This window comes from Hippopotamus amphibius, chromosome 3 (assembly GCF_030028045.1).
Source record: "Hippopotamus amphibius kiboko isolate mHipAmp2 chromosome 3, mHipAmp2.hap2, whole genome shotgun sequence".
In the NCBI taxonomy this organism is placed as follows: Eukaryota; Metazoa; Chordata; class Mammalia; order Artiodactyla; family Hippopotamidae; genus Hippopotamus; species Hippopotamus amphibius.
The window spans coordinates 28257796-28280063 of NC_080188.1; the positions used below are offsets into that span (position 1 = coordinate 28257796).

Below are 22268 nucleotides of genomic sequence, written 5' to 3' on the forward strand. Positions count from 1 at the left end.
AACCCAGTTCCTAACCCTACTCTCAACCACAAAGTTGAGATTTGTGTATGTAGTTATGAGAGTAATATTTCTTCACACCCTGTTTTTCAGTTGGTCAAGAAATTAATGATAACATTCAGATACACATTTTTGTGAACTATTTTTGTTAATATTAGTTCTTGGCTACAGTTCTTGAAGCTTATTTTCTGATTAAATATTCCTTAATTCCTCAATACACAGCTTGATTAAATTGATTAGAGAGGAACCCTTCTCCCTTCCCTATCACTGTCAAAATGTCTTTATAGTCCTAATTAACACGTTATTTGGAAAGTTGTTTATTTCATCCAAAGGAAAAGATCTACCCTTAAAAAGTTATTTTTCTAGAAAAAGCTCATAATTTTATTATGTTTCTAGTGTTTTAATGGTGATAGAGAATTAAAAGTTTTTTAAAAGTCTCTTGGGGAAGAGAGCTCTGCCAAACTTCTCTTCTACTCTGCAGTGTGGTACATACTTCACTGCCCTGAACCGAGTTCTTGTTGTTAGAGTTTTCCCCAGCTTCTAAGTGACTGGCCCATTGTTAAAACTGCTTTTAATCATTGCATTGTGCTGTCTCTATCTTGTTTTATTTATCCAAGTTGTGGCTAAACATACTGTTTTGTGACAAAGAACAAGCTCAACTTGTTTCTGAGAAATGTACTGAATAATTATAATTGCATACTTTTTTTCTTGGAGCAAGCAGTAGAACTATGAAAATTTAACAGATAAGTTTTCAGGTTTTATCCTTCATTTTGCTTTATTTGGAGATTGTATTACAAAATACCACTATAGAGATTATATTGATTTATATAGAAACTGCTTAACAAAAAGTGAAGTTTAGAAGAGATTAGAAGAAACCCAGTGAAAAGAGCTTTGAGCTATATCAACATCTAGACCTTTTTCCTAGAAATGCTACTAAATAATTGTGTTTCCTTGTGCTTCGATTTCTTTATCTATAAAATGAGGTTAATTGTTAATTCCCACTATCAAAATTATAATTACTAAAAATGTTAGGAACCAATTGCACTGTAGAACTAGCAGTTTTATTTCATGGTTAATGGCCATATACTTGAGTCTCGTGGGAATAAGAGTGTTTACTGTTATATGTCAATATTGTTGTAACAGGGCAAACTCAAGTGTTAACTGGCCTTTAAAAAGTAATTATTTTTTAATGCATCAGAATTAGGTCTGGAGCTCCTTAGTGTCAAATTGGAAGGCAGTCTTACATGAAAATAAACTTTTTAAAATTTTAAAATCTGTTTTTTATACAAAGGACATATATCCAATAAGATTGATGAAACAGAAAACTAGGAAGAAGCATGTGTGTTAACTCAGTAAACTGAGTTAATGTCATCATACCACAAATCTGATTTCCTTGGGCAGCAGGGAAAAGAGGAAACTGTGTGTGTCACATAGCCCTTGGCAATTCCTAGAGTACCTTGAAGTTCAGTGTAGTTTTAGGATGAATAAAATTGATTGTGTGATGCATATTTTAAAAATGTAAAAAACTCAAATTATACCCCACCGTCAGATTGTATATTTGGCATCATTAACAAATTGTGGAGGCAATTCCATTCTCCTTCCAGTGTTGAATGTACATGTTTTATGTAGGGCATTAGGAATAGCGGAATAAGACAGGCAGCTTTTACCATCTTTTTCTTTACCCAGTGGAGACCGTAATTTCAGGAGACTGTCAGACATAGGTTAAAAATACAAGTATGCTCTGCCTGTACTTCAGAAAAGTAATACCAGATGTGTACTTATTTTTGTTGTCTGTAGTGCTAATCCTCCATCGGGAATTGAAGATGAAACTCCTGAAAATGGCGTACCTAAACCGGTAACATAAGGCTTTGAGATCTGGTTACTTCTCTGTTTAAAATCTTTATCAATAGTTGGGAAGAAAACCAAAATTTAACATGACTGCCAGTATTTTGCATTTTCTGGCCCTTTCTTATATCTCCCATGTCATGTGGTACTATCAAAACAGTGTAACCATGAGAGGAAACAGTGGGAGGAGATGTCACATGAAATGGGGTATGTGCAAAAGCTTGATGTTTATTGTTTCCAAGGAATCTAGTGGTAATAGGTCAATTAAATAGATCATAGTGAGCCTGGTTTTCAAAGCAAACATTGGGTCTTTTAACCCAAGTTTGTCAAGTTTTTTAGGAAAAATTATTTTGTATACAAGTGAAAGTCTGACCTCATGCTTGTTAAAAGTGATGTTTTTGGGGGTGAACAAATCATTGGTCCCGTGAGTATTTTAACATTTTAATCTTGCAAGAAGAAGGAAATTGTTGTTCTGCAAGCTTGAACTTGTATACAAAAAGGTATTTAGCCTTGGTGATCTGCTTTTTAAATTTACTGTTATGTGACTAAGCACAAAACAGCCTTTTAAAGCCAAAATAAAACCTTCATAAATGGCCCTACTTTTTACTCATAGAAACAAAGTATTCCCTCAGTCATTTGCATGGAGGGCCTCTTCTACGTGTACATGAATGTCAACAATAAGTGATCTGCTTCTTAACTGTTTGGTGCTTTTAACCATGACACTGCGACTCTTAAAATTAATTGTTTTCCCCTTCATGTTCTTTTCGCTAAGAATTCCCCAAATATTTTTTAAAAAATTTATCTTCTAGACAGTACATTGCCTTAGATCCTTTTTACAAGAGGAGCAGTTATAAATAATAGGAAAAAATACATGTGGTGTTACTTATAAAAAGACAATGCTGAAAAAAGGTTTTGCTTCACATTCTTATCCCTTTTTATCGTGTAAGACATCAGAGTTGTAAATGAGTTGAAGTAGGTAGTAGCACTATAACTTTTTCCTCTAAAATTAGCTTAAAAAACGCAAAATGGTTACGTTTTCAACTATTCATATCAGACATTGAAATGGATTCTTGAGTGTATTTTATGGTTGTTTATGTTGGTATAGAAAGTGACTGAAACGGAAGATGATAGTGATAGCGACAGTGATGATGATGAGGATGATGTTCATGTCACAATAGGAGACATTAAAACGGGAGCACCACAGTATGGGTAAGTTATTTTTAAGTAACAATTGTGTGCTTAAATCAAAGGTAGTGTGTGTGTGTCTGTATCAAACAATTAGTGGTTGATTCCATCGCTTACATTTTTTCATCTTACCATGATATGAAAGAACTGTTAAAATTTCATGTGATGAGTTGCTAAGACAGTAGGTAAAAGTTGTTGACACAAGAAAAAAAATATTTGTAACTATCTGTGGTGATGGATGTTAACTAAACTTATTGTAATCATTTTGGCAGTTTATACATATATCAAATCGTGTTGTATACCTAAAATCAATACAGTGATGTATGTCAAGTATCAGTATATCTTATGATAAAAAGAAATTTCATCATGAAAATATTTTTTTCTTAAACATAAAGTTAATTAGGTAAAGTTACATGGTAGCAGCAGTTTTTGATTCTTGAAATTGAAGTGTTTTTACAAATGAATCGCGTGCTACAGGTTCTTTATTTAATATTTATTTATTTATCTGGCTGCGTCAAGCCTTAGTTAAAGCACTGGGGATCTTGTTGAGGCATGCGGGGGTCTTTCGTTGTGGCGTGCTGGTTCTTTGTGGCGTCAAGCGGGCTTCTCTAGTTGCTGAGCGAGGGCTTCTCTCTAGTCATGGCTCATGGGCTCCAGGGTACACGGCTCAGTAGTTGCGGTGTGGGCTTAGTTGCCCTGTGGCATGTGGGATCTTAGTTCCCCGACCAGGGATTGAACCCACATCCCCTGCATTGGAACCCAGATTCTTAACCACTGGACCTCCAGGGAAGTCCCCAGAGTCTTTAATTAGAATCAGAAAACCTTAAATTGCTGTTTGCATCTATATTGTTCTTATATTTTATTATTTACCCAGACTTCAGTTGAGGTTTTTAATTTTTTTGTCCAATGAAAACAATATCAAAAGAATTTTTTTGTTTTCCATAGTGTATTTTTCAAGTGGTTAATCTTCCTGTATACTATTTATACCAATATGTTGTCTCAAGGTTTATAGTCTGTAAAGCTGGATCAAGTGAATGGACTGTGATTGACTCATTGAGCACATAAAGAATCTTACAGAATGATTGGAAAGGAATAAAGTACAGATTGTGATTTTGTTATGGTGGTAGAATAAGAGTTGATGTTTTTTCTGTGCTTTTCAGATGGGGTGTATGAGATGGTACTAGTGCATTGGGAACATAAAGTAAACTTTTCATTAATTGCACTAGGGTTCATTAAGCAGCTTTATCCAAAATGAACCAGTATATACATAAATACTTTTGAATATTTTATTTCTTCAGTAGAGAAATTTTTTCAAAAGTTTTTTTAAGAAGCCTAAAGGTAATTCAGTTATCATAATCAATTTTGCATTATAATAATGACTGCTGATGTAATTTTAAGACCCTAGCAACTTTAGGGAGCAGAATTGAGAAGAGACTAAATTATTAAAATTAGGATAACTCTTGATGTTCTCTTTATCCCCACTTAAATCATTGTTTCGCTTATGATGTTAGTAAGCCTTTATGCTAATAGGCCTTTTACCATCTGCATTATGCAGAAGGAACACTTTAACAGAATACTATAATAATCAATTGCATATTTAGTAAATACTTATATCTAATATAAAATTATTTGTGTTTTCAAGTATAGAACAGTTAAAGCAAATGGTGATTATTTTTTATTAATACGACCAATTTTGGGATAGGACTTGCATACAAATATTAAATACGCATAGACTCCCATAGTACTTTATCTGTACTTTATTTCTTATCTGTACTTCCAATTTCATGGATTGTAATTATGTTTGCACATGTTTATCACCTTTAGTTTCTTTTGTTGTTGTTTTTTGTAAATTTATGTATTTTATTGGCTGTATTGGGTCTTCGTTGCTGCACGCAGGTTTTTCTCTAGTTGCAGCAGGTGGGGGGCTACTCTTTGTTGTGGTGCGTGGGCTTCCCATTGCTGTGGCTTCTCTTATTGTGGAGCACAGGCTCTGGGTGCGTGGGCTTCAATAGTTGCAGCACATGGGCTCAGTAGTTGTGGTGCATGGGCTTAGTTGCTCCCCGGCATGTGGGATCTTCCCAGGCCAGGGCTTGAACCTGTGTCCCCTGCATTGGCAGGCGGATTCTTAACCACAGCGCCACCAGGGAAGCCCTCACCTTTAGATTCTAAATTCTATGAGTAGAAACCATGGTTTATAAATTTTCCTATTCCTTACATTGCCTTAAATATAGTCAGTGTTTAGTAAATGTTTATTCACTAAATTGACTGCATGTTAAAAACACAACTGTCTTGGAACTTTTTTTTCTCAACATTGGATTATGAAAATTCAAAGAAGTTTAAGGAACTAATGTGAACACCCATTTACTTGTACCTGGATTATACAATTTATATTTTGTTGTATTTGCTTTATCACCTGTCTATCTACCTAGCCACATATCTCCATGTCTTCACCCATTCATCAATTCATCTTTTTTATTTATTTATTTATTTTTTAAGTTTTATTTATTTGATTGTGTTGGGTCTTAGTTGCTGCAGGCAGGCTCCTTAGTTGTGGCAGGAGGGCTCCTTAGTTGTGGCTTGCAGGCTCCTAGTTACAGATTGCTGGCTTCTTAGTTGTGGCATACAAACTCTAAGTTGTGGCACATGGAATCTAGTTTCCTGACGAGGGGTAGAAGCTGGCCCCCCTGCATTGGGAGCTCAGAGTCTTAACCACTGCGCCACCAGGGGCATCCCCTTATTTTGTGTTTTTTTTTTTAATGCATTTCAAAGTAAGTTATAGATCTTTCTGAAGAGTATAAAGCTTATTTAACCTTAGTATTTGAAGATATATCCATTGAAAACTGAAAGAAAGCCAGGGAGAAAATAAAATTTGATGAATATTTACTTTGCAGAATATTTACTGCAGATATTTACTTTGTGCACAGCATTTTCAGAAGCAAATTTAAAGAGCAGATTGTTTTCAAGGAACAATACTTAATTGTTTTTTTGGCTGCATTGGGTCTCCGTTGCTGCTTTGTCTAGTTGTGGTTAGCAGGGGCTACTCTTTGTTGTGGTGTGCTGTCTTCTCGTGGTGGCTTCTCTTGTCATAGAGCACGAGCTCTAGGTGCCTGGGCTTCAGTAGTTGTGGCACGCGGGGCCTAGAGCTTGCAGGCTTCAGTAGTTGTGGCTCATGGGCTTAGCAGTTCCATGGCGTGTGGGATCTTCCTGGACCAGGGAATGAACCCATGTCCCCTCCAGTGGCAGGCAGATTCTTTTTTTTTTTTTTAATAAATTTATTTTTTTACTTATTTTATTTTATTGGCTGTGTTGGGTCTTTTTTTGCTGTCAGGCAGATTTTTAATCACTACGCCACCAGGGAAAGTCCCTAAATTGGTTTCTTATAAGCTATTAGAAGGTAAAAACTAGAATTTTTTTCAGGTAACATATTTTTGTTACAGAGTTTATTGTATCTATAAGTAAGATATGAGGAAAATCAAATCTTAGGGTAGGAATAATTTGCCTTGTATAGGGAAGTGATTTCTTAGCTCTATCTTTGACATTTAGCCACTCATTCATTAACACATTTTAAAGATAGTCTGGCGCTCTAATAATTGATGATGGGAATATCAATTGTCCTTATTTATCAAAAGTAGTGAGGAAGATAGACATGTGAACAGATACTTTCCTTGCAGTGTAAATGTTTGAATAGAAACATGTACAAAGTGATTTGAAAGCTTTGAGAGGACAGTTGCTAAAAGTCTGCATGTGTTGAAGAGAAGATCCTAGAAGAGGTAATATTTGAATTTGTTTGAATAATTCTTGAGACAGAGGACTGATGATTTTAGCAGAGGAAACTACTTAGATGTGGAAGCATGACTTAGAAGAACCACAAGACTTAAAGATAAGGTAGATGAGAGAGGATGCTTGAAACCACAGAAGACGTGGGTTAGGATGTTTTTGCTGTGTCGTCATGGAACCTTTGAAGGTTTTTAGACAGGTCACATTATTTGAAAATATAACTCTAGCAACAGTCGTTGAGATGGACTAGATAGAAATTAGTTAATAGATTTGAAGTAATCATCCACATGGGATGATAATCCAGACTAAACAAGCAGCAGTAATAAAGGGATAGATGGAAGAATTTGATATATTTGAGTGAATAATAAATGGAAATGACATGAGTTGTAGATGGAAAGGAAGATAGAGGACTTAGTGACCTGGAGCTTTCTAGAGTAGTTCAGTGTGTATATAACAGCATATTACCGTATATGGGTAAGGTGGGAGGAGCATGTAAAAATAAAATTTTTTGATACATTTATTTTTAAGTTTTTTTTAGACATCCAAGTATATAGGATCTAACCCCTAGAGAAACCTGAGACCTCATTGCCGGGGGGCAAAGAGGGGGTGGCTATTGGATGGTATAAGATTTACTTAAAGTGCAGTTTTCCAGACAGCCTAAGGTTCTTTACACATGATGAATGCGAAGGCTTGGTGGCATTAAAAAAGAAAAGTAACATTTTAAAAGACAGAATAGGGAAGGAGGGAAAGTAGCTAGGTGGGAAGCAAAGAAGTTCACTGAATGAACTGTGGTGAGCCTTTTATAAATACTGTTTCGGTTTATCCTTTAGCAGTTCTGTAAGGGGACCATAGTCCTTGGTTTTTGTACTTTGAATTTCAAACAGCTAGGACTTTTGTACATCATATATAGATATCTCAAAGTGCTTTGGCTGTGTTGATTTAGATTGTTGAAATGTAAACATCATGGGGCAGGAACCGTATGTGTCCAGCTCCTCATTCTCTTCTCTTTAGCTTAGAACTGTATGTGATATATTGTTGGTGCTCAAGCATTTATTAGATGAATTAGTCAGTGAGATGATTAAACCTTTCAAGTTGGTAATGATAGTATGACTTGACAGTAACGATTTCTTTTAGGCTACTTCATACTTCTTGCATTTGTAGTAGTGGAGCTTTATACAATTATTTGAATATTTTATTGAATATATCCTTATTTTTTTAAGCAAAATAACCTAGGTCTCATAAATTTAGTACTTTGGAGACAAAAGATAGAAATTATTAGGCAGACCAGAAGCAGTGAGCTTTCACAGGTGCAGTTGAATGACGAGGAGGCGAGGAAGTGAAAAGAAGTTATTATTCCCTTCCCAGCCTCATTTCTCAGAAGTTTGTTACAGTGGGATATTGAGTTAGTTGCAGGTAGGTTTTTGAGATGGAAACTTAGTCAGACTTTTAAAAAATATTTGTTTTTATCTTTTATTAAGCAAGTGACAGACTTTTTAAATCAGTTTAAAACATTTTCTAAAATGTTTGAGTTAGTGTCAGTCTATCTAGTTAATTTGTGGGTATATAATTTATGTGTGCGTATTGAATATATTGCTGCTTTTGTTTGCTCTAAGCGTCTCAGGATAATTTTTTTATTTTGCTTTTAGGAGTTATGGTACAGCACCTGTAAATCTTAACATCAAGACAGGAGGAAGAGTTTATGGAACTACAGGTAAAATTTGTATTTGCAGTTGCATTAATAGGAAAATAGGGCATATCTCTAAATAGGTCATGAATAGCTTTTAATAACTATTACAGCTCAGTTAAAAAGAGCAGTTTTTGGCCGTATATCATAGAGTGGGCACTTTTCTGTAAATGGCTAGATAATAAATATTTTAGGCTGTGTGGGTCTCATAGGGTTCCTGTCACGTGTGTGGGGTTTTTTTGTTGTTGTCGTTGTTGTTTGTTGGTTCTGCAACTCTTTAAAAAGGTAAAACTCTTTCTTAGCTCACAGACTCTACAAAGACAATGATTTAAAACATGGAAGTTAATAATGTCTTCTTGGTACAGGAAACCCTTATTATAAACAAGAAGTCTCTAATCTCTCTATCTTATAGCTACACCATAAACTTTGATCTCACTTTTTATTTGTGATAAACATTACTACTTTGCTTGGAATCTTTGCCGTATTTAGTGCTAATAATAGTAGAAAGGTGTCATTGTTTTCTGTTTGTCTGTGGTATCTCAGCTTCTTATTAATGTAGTTCCTTCGCTATTTTGTAATTTTCTAAAGTAGGAACGAAAGTCAAAGGAGTAGATCTTGATGCACCTGGAAGCATTAATGGAGTGCCACTTTTGGAGGTAGACTTGGATTCTTTTGAAGATAAACCATGGCGTAAACCTGGTAAGATTACTGTGGATTATATCAGTTTCAAAAGATTTTTAGTATAAACAATCATTAGAAAAGTTTTTTCAGCATCAATTTAGAATATTATTTTTTAAATGTAATTTTCATTGTCTTAAGCACATGAATAATAACCTGTATTATTAAATCTTACAGGTGGTCTAGCATTATATAAAAGTAGACTTGCATATGTTTTATGCATATTGTTTAATGCCATTTCTAAAAGAAATAATTTTGACCACAAATTTGTAGTCCTGTTGCTTTATGGTAGTAATTGGGAGAATTGGTAAAATTAGAAGATAAAACAAATAAAACTCTAAATTTATTCTTACAGTTTATTATATTTTATGTGGTGCATAAAAATAGAATTGAAATATTTGTACACTAAAAGTGTGTTTTATCTTTAGGTGCTGATCTTTCTGATTATTTTAATTATGGATTTAATGAAGATACCTGGAAAGCTTACTGTGAAAAACAAAAGAGGATACGAATGGGACTTGAAGTTATACCAGTTACCTCTACTACAAATAAAATTACGGTAATTAGTAAATATTCCAAAATACCCCAGCCTTTTCTACCACCCCAGTTTTACTCCCTAAATACATCAGTTTTTCCCTATAAAGGTGGCTAAATGTTATATGATAATTTTAAAATTCCATTTTACCATGTTTGTTCTTTTCCCTTCCTTCCCTTTCAGAGTTTCATGTTAATGATTATATGATGTTTTTAGTTTCAAGTCACAGATTAGCCACAGCTGGTTTGTCTTTATGTGGCCTATCAATTAAAAATTATGTGGTATCTTAATGGGGAATATGTTATTTAACTTAGGCCGAAGACTGTACTATGGAAGTTACACCAGGTGCAGAGATCCAAGATGGCAGATTCAATCTTTTTAAGGTGAATTTTAGTAAATTATCCTTGGTTGCTCTCATTTTTTGTTCTTGAGTCTGCTCCCATACCACTACTTGAGGGACAAGATTAAAGTGGAAATAGCTACCTTTTTTCCAAACCTTCAGCTTCCTGGTGACTTACAAATTTGCTGATTGTTGTTTTATCTTCACTTTTGCAAGCATGTGAATTATAGCCTATTATACTAACAAATGCAAAGTAAAACTATTCTTGCTATATGTTGTGATTTTGAGTCAAGTATATGTTTGTTTGTAGGATATGAAAGTTCATGTCAACAGGCTAAGCACTCATTATAGATCCTGCTGTAATCTTTATCAGAATTGGATATTTACTTGTCCTAATTTTCTGTTAAGAAATGGTAAGGTAGATGGCATACTGCTTATTATCTGTATAACACTGAAATCATTGGTGTAATGTCTCTTGCAGTTTAAGATTTCTAAATCTTAGGTGTTCTTTGAGAGTCACCAAGAAAGACTCAACAGAATTAAGATAAAGCCGTTGATTTTTTAAATTAATACTTAAAAGGAGCAGGTTTAGTGAGGGACTTGCAGGTTGATACCACTTGGGTATCAAGTCTGACTTCTGGCTTCTCTATTCCATATGGTCAGTCCCAAGAATAATAATATATATTCATACTTATGCAGTACACAACAGCCTACAAACTTTTCTCAAAATCTGATTGTAAACTCTTCTTCCTTTACCTTAATTCTTAATTCTTGATTCTTGTATTGAGTGACACTGGGACGAAGACTGGGAGTGACTTTTAGATTGGGTTATATACTCAGGGAACTTTTGTGGGCAGAAACTTTTCTGTGTCCCTTTTGGGGCTACAGCCCTGTCCACCAAAATACTGCCTTATGCAATGCATGTGCTATATCCGCAGATGTAGCCGCTCTGCTGGACACAGTTCTGTATAGAGAATTTAATTTTAATTTACATCCTACTTTGGGTAAGTATTTGGTTCTTGTTCTGCTGTAAATATTTTGAAAGTGTGTGATGATGTCTATCGTATTTTAAATGGTCATCAAGTTCTTCTTGGTGATATCTACTTAACTAGACATTGAATGTATTGTTTTTCATGACTGCAATGAATAGTTAGAAAAGTTATCTTGATGAGGAAATAGTTTGTTTGCAATGGTGCTTTTAATTTTCTTCAAACAGAAATGAGAAGTGCCTTTTTAAACTGCCAGCTTCTCTATACTTTGGTTTGTCTGTTTGCAGTAAACTTCTAAAACTAAAGGATAAAGAGAAACTCCTAGGATCTGGTCTCTTATTGAAGGTAGCCATTGTGAATAAGTTATATATATATATACAGTCTATTGAAGAATTGTGTTGGAGTTTCTTTTGATCACGTGAAAGGAGGTTATTGTTCCATTCTGATTTATTTAATTCTGAATGAATAAGGACTTGAATTTGACAGGTATAGTCAAATTATTTAAGAAATCAGCCTTATTGGATCTGAGAGTTCTTTTTGGAGAAGAATAGAAGACATGGCTTCATATGGTATGGTTTAATTTTGGAAAGCCTAGAAACCAGGAAGATGAGTTGGAGGAATTACTGCCTGTTAGTGATCAGGAGAGTGTCTTATAGTAGCACTATTCTGGCAGCATTGTATGGTGTGGTTGGATAAAAGTCCAAGCTCTTGCCCACTTATCTACCATTTGAACTATAAGTGTTAGGATTGGTGAGAAAGAGATAGAAGGAAAAAAGCTTGCCCAGCTTTCTTGATGTATCTGAGGACCTTCAGTGGGCCCAGCACTGTGCTAGATGCTACAGTAAAACAGGGTCTTTGTATTCAAGGAGCACATGACCTGAGTGATATGTGGGTTATCCTGCATTGCAGAGTCTAGAAGGATTCAAATGGAATGTGATAAGTGAAAGAAGAGTGAGTTTTCATTAGTAGGAGACAGGGGAGTATAGAACATTGCAGGCAGAGAGAACAATGTGAACAAAACCAGATATCATGAAAAGGAGAGTCAGGGTAGATGGAGAGATAGAGGAGAGAAGCCTGGAGATAGTAGAAATGATGAGAAAGACCTTAATCTAAAACTAGCCTGAAGACATAAATATAGGCTGTAGGAAGCCATTTGAAATTTCTTGGGTAGGAGAATAGCATGGGTAAATCTGGTTTTTAGAAAAAGAGCTGGTTACAAGAGTGAGTTATAGACTGTAAGAGGGAAAAAGAGTCAGAGACCAGATAGGGAGCTGTTGGAGTACGATAAGTACAAAATGAACAAGGACCCAGACTGATACTGGTGGATGCACAAGTTATTTTCATGTCTACTGCAAAGATTTTTTTTCATCCTTAGTCAAGAGAGGCAGGCAACCCATTAGCATCTTTAAAATATTTTTTTTAACTTTTTATTAGGTAAATTTTCAAACATTCTAAGAAGTAGGTAGAAAAGTACAAATGAACCATCATGTGTTTATTAGTGTCTCAAGTGACTTATCAACATTTTAACATTCTTAAAGTTTTTTATATACATCAATATAAAAGATTTTTTATATTTTTTTAGCAAAATGGAAGATGAAATTTAATAGATATAAAAATAAAGTCAGTTGAATACAAAAGCAATTGTATAATTATATAATTTGGGGTGCGGGCAAGAGAGGAGTGACTAGTGAGAATGGATGATGTGTGTAAGAAAAATTGACCACAACCTTAACTTAAGATATTATGTCTGTGTGTGCACACCTGCATAGATGTTTTCTTTTCCTCTGTGGAAGCATGTGTGAATTTTGTCACCAGTGTTGTGAATTTCATAAGCATGTGTCTTGGTCTATTATCAGCCATTGTACCAAACATTCATTTGTACCTTCTTAATTTGGAAGTTCATATCTCCTTCTGGGATATTTTCTTATGTTTGTTTTTTTACTTTTTCTCTGCTTTTGTCTGCCTTTTGGATCTCTTATTAAAAAATTGGACCTCATTATGCTGGTTCCTTTAATTTTCTTAGTTTTTCTCTTTTCCTTTCTCTTTGTTTTCCATTGTCTGGGAGATTTCTTCAGCTTTAGAATGCTTCTATTCACTTTTTCATTTGTGCTGTTATATTTTTGATTATCCAAGAAGTTTTTTTTTTCCAGTATTTAACTTTAGCATCCTATTGGCATTCATGCATGCACTGATACAGTATTTTTTTATCCCTCTGTCTTTCAAAAGATTTTAATATTAATGGTAGATTGTTTCTGTTAGGTTTTCTTTTTGTGCATGGTTTGTTTTCTACAAGTTCATCTTTTTTTTTTTTTTTTTTTTTTTCTACAAGTTCATCTTTTAAGTTTGTTGTTTTTGCCTTCTGACTTTGACTTTTCTCAAGTATTTGTTGATCCTTGGCCATTATTAGCTCACGAGAGAATGGGCCACTGAAAAGATGATTGGGAGCTCTGTGCATGTGAGTAGAACTTGCTGATTGTAGGCTTTACTGTAGGGCTAAGCTTTTCTCACAGTCTCTGATGTATCTTTATCTTTGTTGTACTTTTTGTTTTTGTGGTAATCTGAGTTTTCATAGAAGACATTCTAGTATCCTGCCTAGAGGCTTTGTATTTATACTTGGCTGTTTGAAATGTTCTGGAAGCTAGAATTGTCAGTTTCGGAATCTTTGCGGGTCTTGCTATGAAAATCAATTTTGTCTTTGCTTCCTCATTGCTGACTTAGGATTATTCTTTGGTCTTCTCAGTTACTATTTTTTCATCTGCTTTCGAAGTCCTAACTCTTGTTGCCTTCCCAACCTTTTTGTTCTTGTGGGTTGAAACAAAATTGTAATAAATAATTTGTGATTTCTACTTTTTCTTTTTTCATCTTAACATGTGGTAAATGTTTCCCTAAGTTATTAAAGTTTTTTGATAAATAACACTTTATAAATAGTTGCATAATCCATTATTTGGGTGTTTCACAATAATTTCTTTTTAGATATTATTTTGTAATATTAAACTTTTATAAATAATGCTATGAAGGGCAATTGAAGGGAATTTTACAAAATAAGTTTTGGCATAATTTGAGTAAAAGTCTCACAATTTGTTTTTATAGAATCACTTGTGATATCTTACAGTCATTTCTTAAAATATTAGATCCTGTGGAAAAAATAATCTCATTATGTTCTGGTTAAATGAATTTTGAGTGTGTGTGATGCTGACTGCAGCATCCTGAGACAAAGTGATAGTGATGATGCAGGTTGAATAGGAGGGTTGTGAAAATGGTGAAGATTTTCAGAATTGTTTGATATAATGAGTGTATTATGAAGAAATTAATCAGAAAAGGAAACCAAGTTAGGAAACACAAGCAATTTTTACATGTTTAAAAATGTACCATGTCTTCCTGATACCTTTTCTCACTTTTTCCTCTATTATAAATGCTCTTTAATTTATACCCTCTTCCCCCCCCAACTTCTTTCCAACCCTTCTCCCTTCCTCCTTCCCAATTGTTATTTATTTAATCTTAAAGGTTTAACATGATATTTTATCTTTATCACTTTCTTTAAATTGCCTTTCCAGAGATATTCATGTTTATGTAGTTTTTGACAATAACAGCAATACCCCATGTTTATAAAGTGGTTTCCCATTATCTCACCTGATCATCGCAAGAGCTTGATGATGAAGTAGATTGAGTAGTTGTCACTGGTATTTGATCATAGGGATAGAAGGATTTAAAGACTTTCCCAAAGCCTGAAGAGTGGAGACTAGAATCTAGGCCTTCTGGTGCCCAGTGGAGCTCCCTTTCTGCTCTTGCTCCAGTGCTAGGGTACCAGTTGCTCTCCAGATCTCAGTTTTTAATTGAGCATTGTCTGGGCCAGGAAGTGTCTTAGGTTTGGGTGGAGAGGGGAGGTAAGCGTTACAGACGTAGACTTTGTGATCTTAGGGTTTATCTGACTTAATGGGAAAGATAGGTAATGATTAGATAACCATGCCAAAAATTAAATAGTCATAAACTCCATGTTCTATGAAAGACATTAAAGAAGTGACATTTGAGCTGAGTCCTAAAGCCAATCAAATAACAAATATATTTGAGCACTCATTGCATGCCAGGCAATATTTTTAGGTGCTTAGGATGCAAATTTGAAGCCATCCATGTCTTCAGAGATCCTGTGTTATAATGGCAGCAGGCAGATAATAAAATAAATAAGAGGACTTCAGATAATGTGAAAAATTCTATGAAGAAAATGCAAAATGATAATGTGATAGCGATAATATGATAGATATTGGAATTGGCCACTTCAAGGAGACATTTGAACAATATTTGAATGATTAGAAGGAGGTAGCCATGATCTTATAAAGCAGAAGGAACATCTTGTGCGAAAGCCATCATAAAGGAGGAACTTATCTGCTAAAAAGAACAAGAAAAAAGGCCATTGTGTCTGGGCATAGTTAAGATAAGTTGGGGACTAGTAGAGGAAAACAAAGTTGCAGAGGTAGGCAGGGCCCATACCGTAAATCCTTGTAGGCCATGATCAGTTTAGGTTTTATTCTGTTTACGTTGGAAAGCTGTTGGAGAATTTTGAGCAGGGGAGAGACATGAGTTGATTTACATTTTTAATAAGATTGCTTTGGCTGTGTGCAGAGGATGGATTTTAGAGAGGTAAGGTCAAAGCAGAGAGAAAAGTTAATTTAACAGAATAGTTGAGATGTGGTGGTGGGTTTGACCGGAGTTTTGGGAGTGGACAGAATGATAAGTGGTTGAATTTGGTGTATATTGTCAAGGTAAAGTTGACATTGGATGTTCATGTGTATTGGATAATTGCTAGGTTTTTTTGTTTTTGTTTTTATTTTCTTGAGCAGCTCTGTAGATGATGGTGCTGTTTACTTATAGGAGGAAGACTTGAAGAGGACCAGATTGGGGGATGGGAGAAATCAATAGCTTTGTTTTGGCCATGTAAGTTTGAGATGCTTATAAGATGTGTGAGAAGCTGGGTATAAATTATTGGAGCTCAAGGGAACGGTTGAGACCATAGTGTCAACTGAGTATTCCTGACATCCCCAGGAAGAGTAGCACATTTCTTCTTCCATGTTCTCAAAGTAACTTTTATCACAGAGATATTTTTTTCATAACAGTTGTATTGCTCTGATGGTTTGTGTGTCTGCCTTTTCCCACAGTCTGGAATTTTGTTGTATTTCTCTCTGTGGTCTCAGTTTCTGGTACATGAATAGATATTTAATGTTTGATGAATAAAACATGTTTATTTTCCCTGTCACCACATGCTGTCAGTTTTACCTGTCAAATGTCTATTAAATCTATTTCTTTCTTTCTATCCTCATTGTCTTAGTGCTGATCCTCATCATCCCTCATATAATTAGGATTTAACATTAATATTTTATTTGAAAGTGAGTTCCACATAATGTTTATTTGAGAGGTAGATGGTTGCTGGAATTGAATTAGTAGTTTGAATATATCAGAGTCAAGGTGTCTGAATTTTCTTGGCCTTTGCCTCATGGGGAAGGAGAGTGGTACTGAATTTAGACTGAACAGGAGCAATAGGATTTAAATAGGGCCTAAGATATAGTGATGTTATTTAAGTGTAGGGCAACTTGAACTTTATTTAAATTTAATAAATTGATGATTTTAAGATAGGAAGGTGAGTATAAAAGCAAAAGAGCATAAAGAAGATTTTCACCAGTCTAAAGGAGTATGGCTGGACATACTCAAAGGATCTGATAGGAGCACAAAGGATGGACAAATATGGGAGAAATTATGAAGTAAGTAGGTAACTGGTTTGAAAGTGAATGTAAAGAGTGAGAAGAGGGATTAAGGAGACAATCTGACTTTAGGCTTCTAGGTGTACTGAATTCTTCAAGGCCTTTCTTGAACTCTGAAACATGGAGTCTTAGCTGAGTATCTTGGACTTATTTATAATGATCTGAGGAAATTTATGAAAGTCCTTAAGAGTTATAGTTTATTGGACTTGTAAGTGACATTAATTTGAACCTTTTAATAATTGGGAACATTTTGGTCCCATTATCTGTGGTGCTTTTCACCTAATGCTGTTCTAAAATAGGTTTAATTTTATTATATACTCAGCAACAAAACATTCTTCACATTTAATTTCAAATCGAATGTTATGAATTTATTTTAACATCTTTACTGTATTGGGTTTGAGTGTTCCATTGAATTAAACAAGCTAATAACCCTTTTTTTTAAGGTACAGCAGGGAAGAACTGGTAATTCAGAGAAGGAAACAGCGCTTCCATCTACAAAAGCTGAGTTTACTTCTCCTCCTTCTTTGTTCAAGACTGGACTCCCACCAAGTAGGTTAGTGAGACATTGATGATTCAGTTTATTGAAGGCATCAGTATCTTCACCTTTAGTGCTATATGAAGTATAAAAACTGAATGATATACCAAAAAACTGGAACATTCCACATGGTTTTAGTACAAAATGAATTCTTTGTGGAAAACTCTTCTGGGTGCTATTTCATCTAAAAAACTCTAGGTAAGCAAGAAATGAACCATGGTATGTAGTTACATGTATATATAAAGAGACAACAATCTCACATTCAGGAGAGGTGGTGAAAACAATGGTCGTGCTGTTTCCTGTGCTTATTATTCTTACATAAAGAATTATTGAACTTCCTAAGTCTAGATCTACTGGCCTATAGATGTTTTATTGATTTTAGTGAAAGAATTTGTCGAAATTTTAGCTTGAGAAATCTTTCAAATTAAAACCATTTTCTTTTCTTTCTTTGGCTTGTTGTGATAATACCTAAGTTTGAGTTCCACAAGGTACCAATTGTAAGAGGCAAAGATGTTGGCAAGTGTCCTTTTAACTTAAACATAACAAGTGATTAGCCTGTTACCAGGAAAATGGTAAGGGATAAGCCGAGACTAGGAAAGTTTAATCTTGGGTTAGATAAAGGTGACTTAAACCAGCTATTTCTCTGAGCCTGAAACAAGTCAATAACTCAACTAGTTCTCAGCCAGATCACTTACTTTTTGTGTTACTTACTTAAATTTATTTTATATAGTTTCCTGGTTTTGTCATTCTGATATTTCATACTATATGACTGCAGAAACAAAACATGTAGTTTAGCCCTAAAATATTTTTTAAACTTTCAGCCAAAATTAAATGTCATAAAGCCATCTCAGATTTTGACTGTCTCTTCTCATTTTAACAATTACTAGTCATGGATGTTTCCAAATAAGATTTTTTAAACTAAATGCAATCTCGTAAAAGTGTTTGTCTAAGAAGTTATGGTAGCTGAGGAATATTGATTCTTTTAATATGTAGTATTCTTTTGTTTTTTTCATGTTTTAAAAATATGAATTTTTTTCATATTTTCAGCTTTCATTCATTGAATTTGTTGTGTTCTACTTTCTAGAGTGATGTTAAGAGCTTGGACTCTCGAGCTAGACTTCTGGTTCAAATTCTGGCTCTGTTATTTTCTAGCTGTGTGTCCTTGGGCACATCCTTCAGTCTTCTTGTTCTTTCATTTCTTAATCTGTAAAATACAATAATAATATTACATAATACCCTCACTGGGTAGTTATGTATATTAAATGGATTGATTTATGTAAGGTGTTTAGAACGGTGGTACATACATAATAAATATTGTATGGATGTTTGTTATTATCATAATTAAACTAATTGAACTTTTAAAAATAAATAGCAACTTTTGTGTATTTTGCCCCTTTCACCCCCCCCCCCCTTTTTTAAAAAATTTGGGCCAGATTATATAGGACATTGTGTCACGATAAGGGTTTTGGCTTTTCCTGTAAGTGAAATATATGGGGATTCACCATCACATTTTGAGCAGAGGAATGAAATAATCTGATTTAGGTTTTTAAACTCTCAATTTAACTGCTTTGTTAAGCTCAGACTGCAGAGGAATTAAGGGCAGTAATTGGGAGGCCAGTTAGGAGGCTGTAACAGTTATCTAGACAAGACATAATGGTAACTTGGACCAAGGTGGAAGTGTTGCAGATGGTGAGATGCAGTCAGGTACTGGATACATTTCAAAACACAGAAAAGATCCTTTATATCTGAGGCAGAAGAGACTGTAGGAGGAATGATTTTTGGAGGGAGGAGACAAAAATTTCAGTTTAGAACTTGATAGAATTGAGATGCCTACTAGATATACAAATGGGAAATAAATTGTGTGGGAAGTGGATGAGTGGGTCTGGAGGAAGGGAAGGTATGGACTAGAGGTGCACGTTCTGGAGTGATCAGTGTTTAAATGGTATTTAAATGAATCTGTGAAGCTGAAATAGATTGTAAATGAGGTAAGTATTAATAGAGAAGTAGTAAGAGGACAGAACCTTGAGGCACTTGCATGCAGGTTAGAAAATAAGGATGGGCCAGTAAGAGGAGACCAATAGAGGAGAATGACTAATGAAATAGAAAGGAAACCTAGTGTATATCTTGAAAAGGATGTGTTTCAAAGTAGGAGGAGTGTTTAACTATCAAATAATATTGATTGGCCTAGAAGAAGAGCACTGGGAATGACTTTGGGATTTTAAAATGCAAAGGTTGTGGTGATTCTGACCAGGATCATTTTTCAGTGGTATCAGGTGAAGATTTTAAAAAGACTTTTTGGAATGGATTCAAGAGAGAATAGGAGGAGAGGAATTAGAATGAGACAATTAGAATGAGAAATTAGAATGAACAATTTTTTGAGGGTTTTTTTTTTCCCCCCACTTTTGAGAGGGCAGAGAAATGGGACAGTATCTGGAGGGAAATGTGGGGTCAGGAGGAGGTGTTAGTTTTTTTCCAAAATAAAAGAAATTACAGCATGTTTTTATACTTATGAGAATGAGTTACTAGAGGGGAAAATTGATGATGTAAGAATTGAGAAGGGACAGTTGTTAGAACAGTGTCCTTAAGAAGGTCAGAGAGGGTGAGATGTAATATGCAAGTGGAGGATTCAGCCTTAAAGAAAAGCATGGACAATTCACCCATTGTAATAGGAGGAAGGGCAGGATACGGTGAAGGTAGGTGGGTGGTTAATGGTGATGGGAACAACTGAAAGTTCTCTTTCTCATTGCTTCAGTTTTTCCCAGCAGCGTAGAATGCAGACTTATCTGGTGAAAGTGAGAATAGTGAAAGTGGATGTTGAATATTTGAGAGGAGAGGAGAAGTTCTGAAATAATTATTTAGAGGGGTGTGAATAAACTGGGGGAAAGGAGCAGGACTGCTAGGCAGCTACCTGGAGGGAAATATGGGGTCAGGAGATGGGATTTTTTTGCAGGTGGGAGAAATCACAGCCTTTTTATATGCCGATGGGAATGAGTTAGCAGAGTGAAAAATTGATGACACAGGGAGAGAGACTGAAACCTCCAACTTTTCTTGAGGTTAATAGCCATAGGTTGAAAATGAGACAAGTCACCTTGTTTGGGTGTGTTTCTCTTGCCCTTGTCAGGTATTCATGTGTTCATGAAGAGTAGATAGAGTTGAATTTAGCGGGGATTGAAGTTACACCAGGCAAATATGACAAAGGGATAGAGAGGGGCAAGGAAGGTGAGGGTGTGCTTGAGAGAGTGATGATAGTGATGCATCAGGGATCTAAGGAGAGAGGAACGGGGGGGTGGATAAGGAGTGGTGGGAGGGACACTGGTGGGTAAAGCGCAGTTTAAAGGAGGTAAAAACACGACAGGAAAATTAGCACGTTCATCACTGCTACTGAAAAGAATGAATAATTGCCGCTGCAGGTTGTAGGAACAGACCTGACATGCCAAGACTGTCACTTGTGGATACAGAGAACCGTGCTCATGGCTCATGAAAAGTCTGTTCTCTGAACTCATCTGCACTGGAGCAGAAGGGTGCTTTTCAGCCGCTGCGAAGCATTTCCCAAATAAACATTTGTGTCTTATTCTATATATTTATAAAATATTTCTGTTTTATTCTCTATATTTATGGAAATTAGATGTTTTTGAAGGTAAAATTTTATTAACTTTAGGGAGAAGACAGTAATATGTAAGTCATAATAGAGACTGCACAGTAAATATTTAGCATTAATGAAGTATACTGTTGACCTAATCACTGTATTTCTCTTGTTGAAAATCTTAGATTGCCTTATTAATATGTAGATGGCTAATGGTATGTTTGCACAGGAAAAATTTTTTAATGGTTCTTTGTGCTTTATCAGTAGGCAGGTTGGATTTCTAACTTCCTGTACTGTCCAGCAAATTGACATACTTAAATAAAATGTTAATATTTAATATATCAGAATGTTTTGTTTAGTCTTTAAAAGTTTTCATATAGATCAATAATCAGAATATTACCGTTACTACCAGAAGCCCCCTTCATTTATTGTTTTCATTTTTTAATATTTTATTTTGAAAAAAATTCAAACTTACAAAGAGTTGCAAGAAAAGTATTAAAGTCTATGTACACTGTTCACTCAGATTTACCAGTTGTTAACATTTTGCCGTATTTGTTTCGTAATTTCTCAAAAATATTTTTTCCTGAACTATTTGAATGCCAATTGTAGACATCGTGCCCTGTTACCCCTGAATACTTCAGCATGTATCTCCTAAGAACAAAGACATGTTCCAAAATTATAGGAAACAGTTATCAATGTCAGAACATCTAATAATGAATCAGTACTTTAATATACAAGCCATAAATTTTGCTGATTTTTTCAATAATATCTTTCATGACAGTACTTTTCTTTCCTCCTTGATTTAGGATTCAATCCAGGATTATTCATTACAATTAACTCTCTTATCTTTTTATTCTTTTTTGATCTGGGGCAGCTTCTTGAACATTTTGTATTTGTTGACATCAACTATTGAAGAATACAATCTGCTTTTTTTGTAAATCATCCTTAAGTTTGCCTGATGTTTCCGTGTTAATAGATTTGCCTGATGTTTCCGTATTAGGTTTGCCTGATGTTTCCGTGTTACTAGATTCAGGTTTTGCTTTTTGGGCAGGAATACTACATAAGTAATGTTGTGGTATTTCAGTGCATCGGCCTGTAGGTACATGATGTCAGTTTGTCCTATTATTAGTGATAACTTTAATCACTTAATTGTGGTGGTATCCTTTGGGTTTCTGCAAAGTTACTGTATAAATAAGTAATCTGCGAGGAGACTGCATAAATACTCTGTCTTTGAACTTTCCAAGAATTTTAATGTCTGTTTATGATTTTTTATTTAATCAGTTATTACTGTAATGACTGCAAAATCATCAGTCTAACTCTGTTATTCCTGTTACATTTATTAGTTGGCATTATACTTTAAAAATGAGCTT

The 22268-nt window shown here is 34.8% G+C and overlaps 1 protein-coding gene across 10 annotated transcripts in view; it reads left to right on the top strand.

Moving 5' to 3' along the window:
- FIP1L1 (factor interacting with PAPOLA and CPSF1) overlaps positions 1–22268 on the top strand; it is a 67978-nt gene that overhangs the window by 3456 nt on the left and 42254 nt on the right. For 4 of the 10 annotated variants that reach the window (XM_057729040.1, XM_057729047.1, XM_057729045.1 and 1 more), the window contains 7 exons: positions 1795–1852; positions 2948–3051; positions 8451–8515; positions 9080–9187; positions 9595–9725; positions 10016–10084; positions 17224–17333. In XM_057729040.1, the coding sequence (XP_057585023.1) occupies positions 1795–1852; positions 2948–3051; positions 8451–8515; positions 9080–9187; positions 9595–9725; positions 10016–10084; positions 17224–17333 (645 nt within the window). Of the gene's footprint in view, positions 1–1794; positions 1853–2947; positions 3052–8450; positions 8516–9076; positions 9188–9594; positions 9726–10015; positions 10085–17223; positions 17334–22268 lie in introns of all 10 variants that reach the window. The other 6 variants (XM_057729039.1, XM_057729046.1, XM_057729044.1 and 3 more) reach the window with 4 other exon arrangements.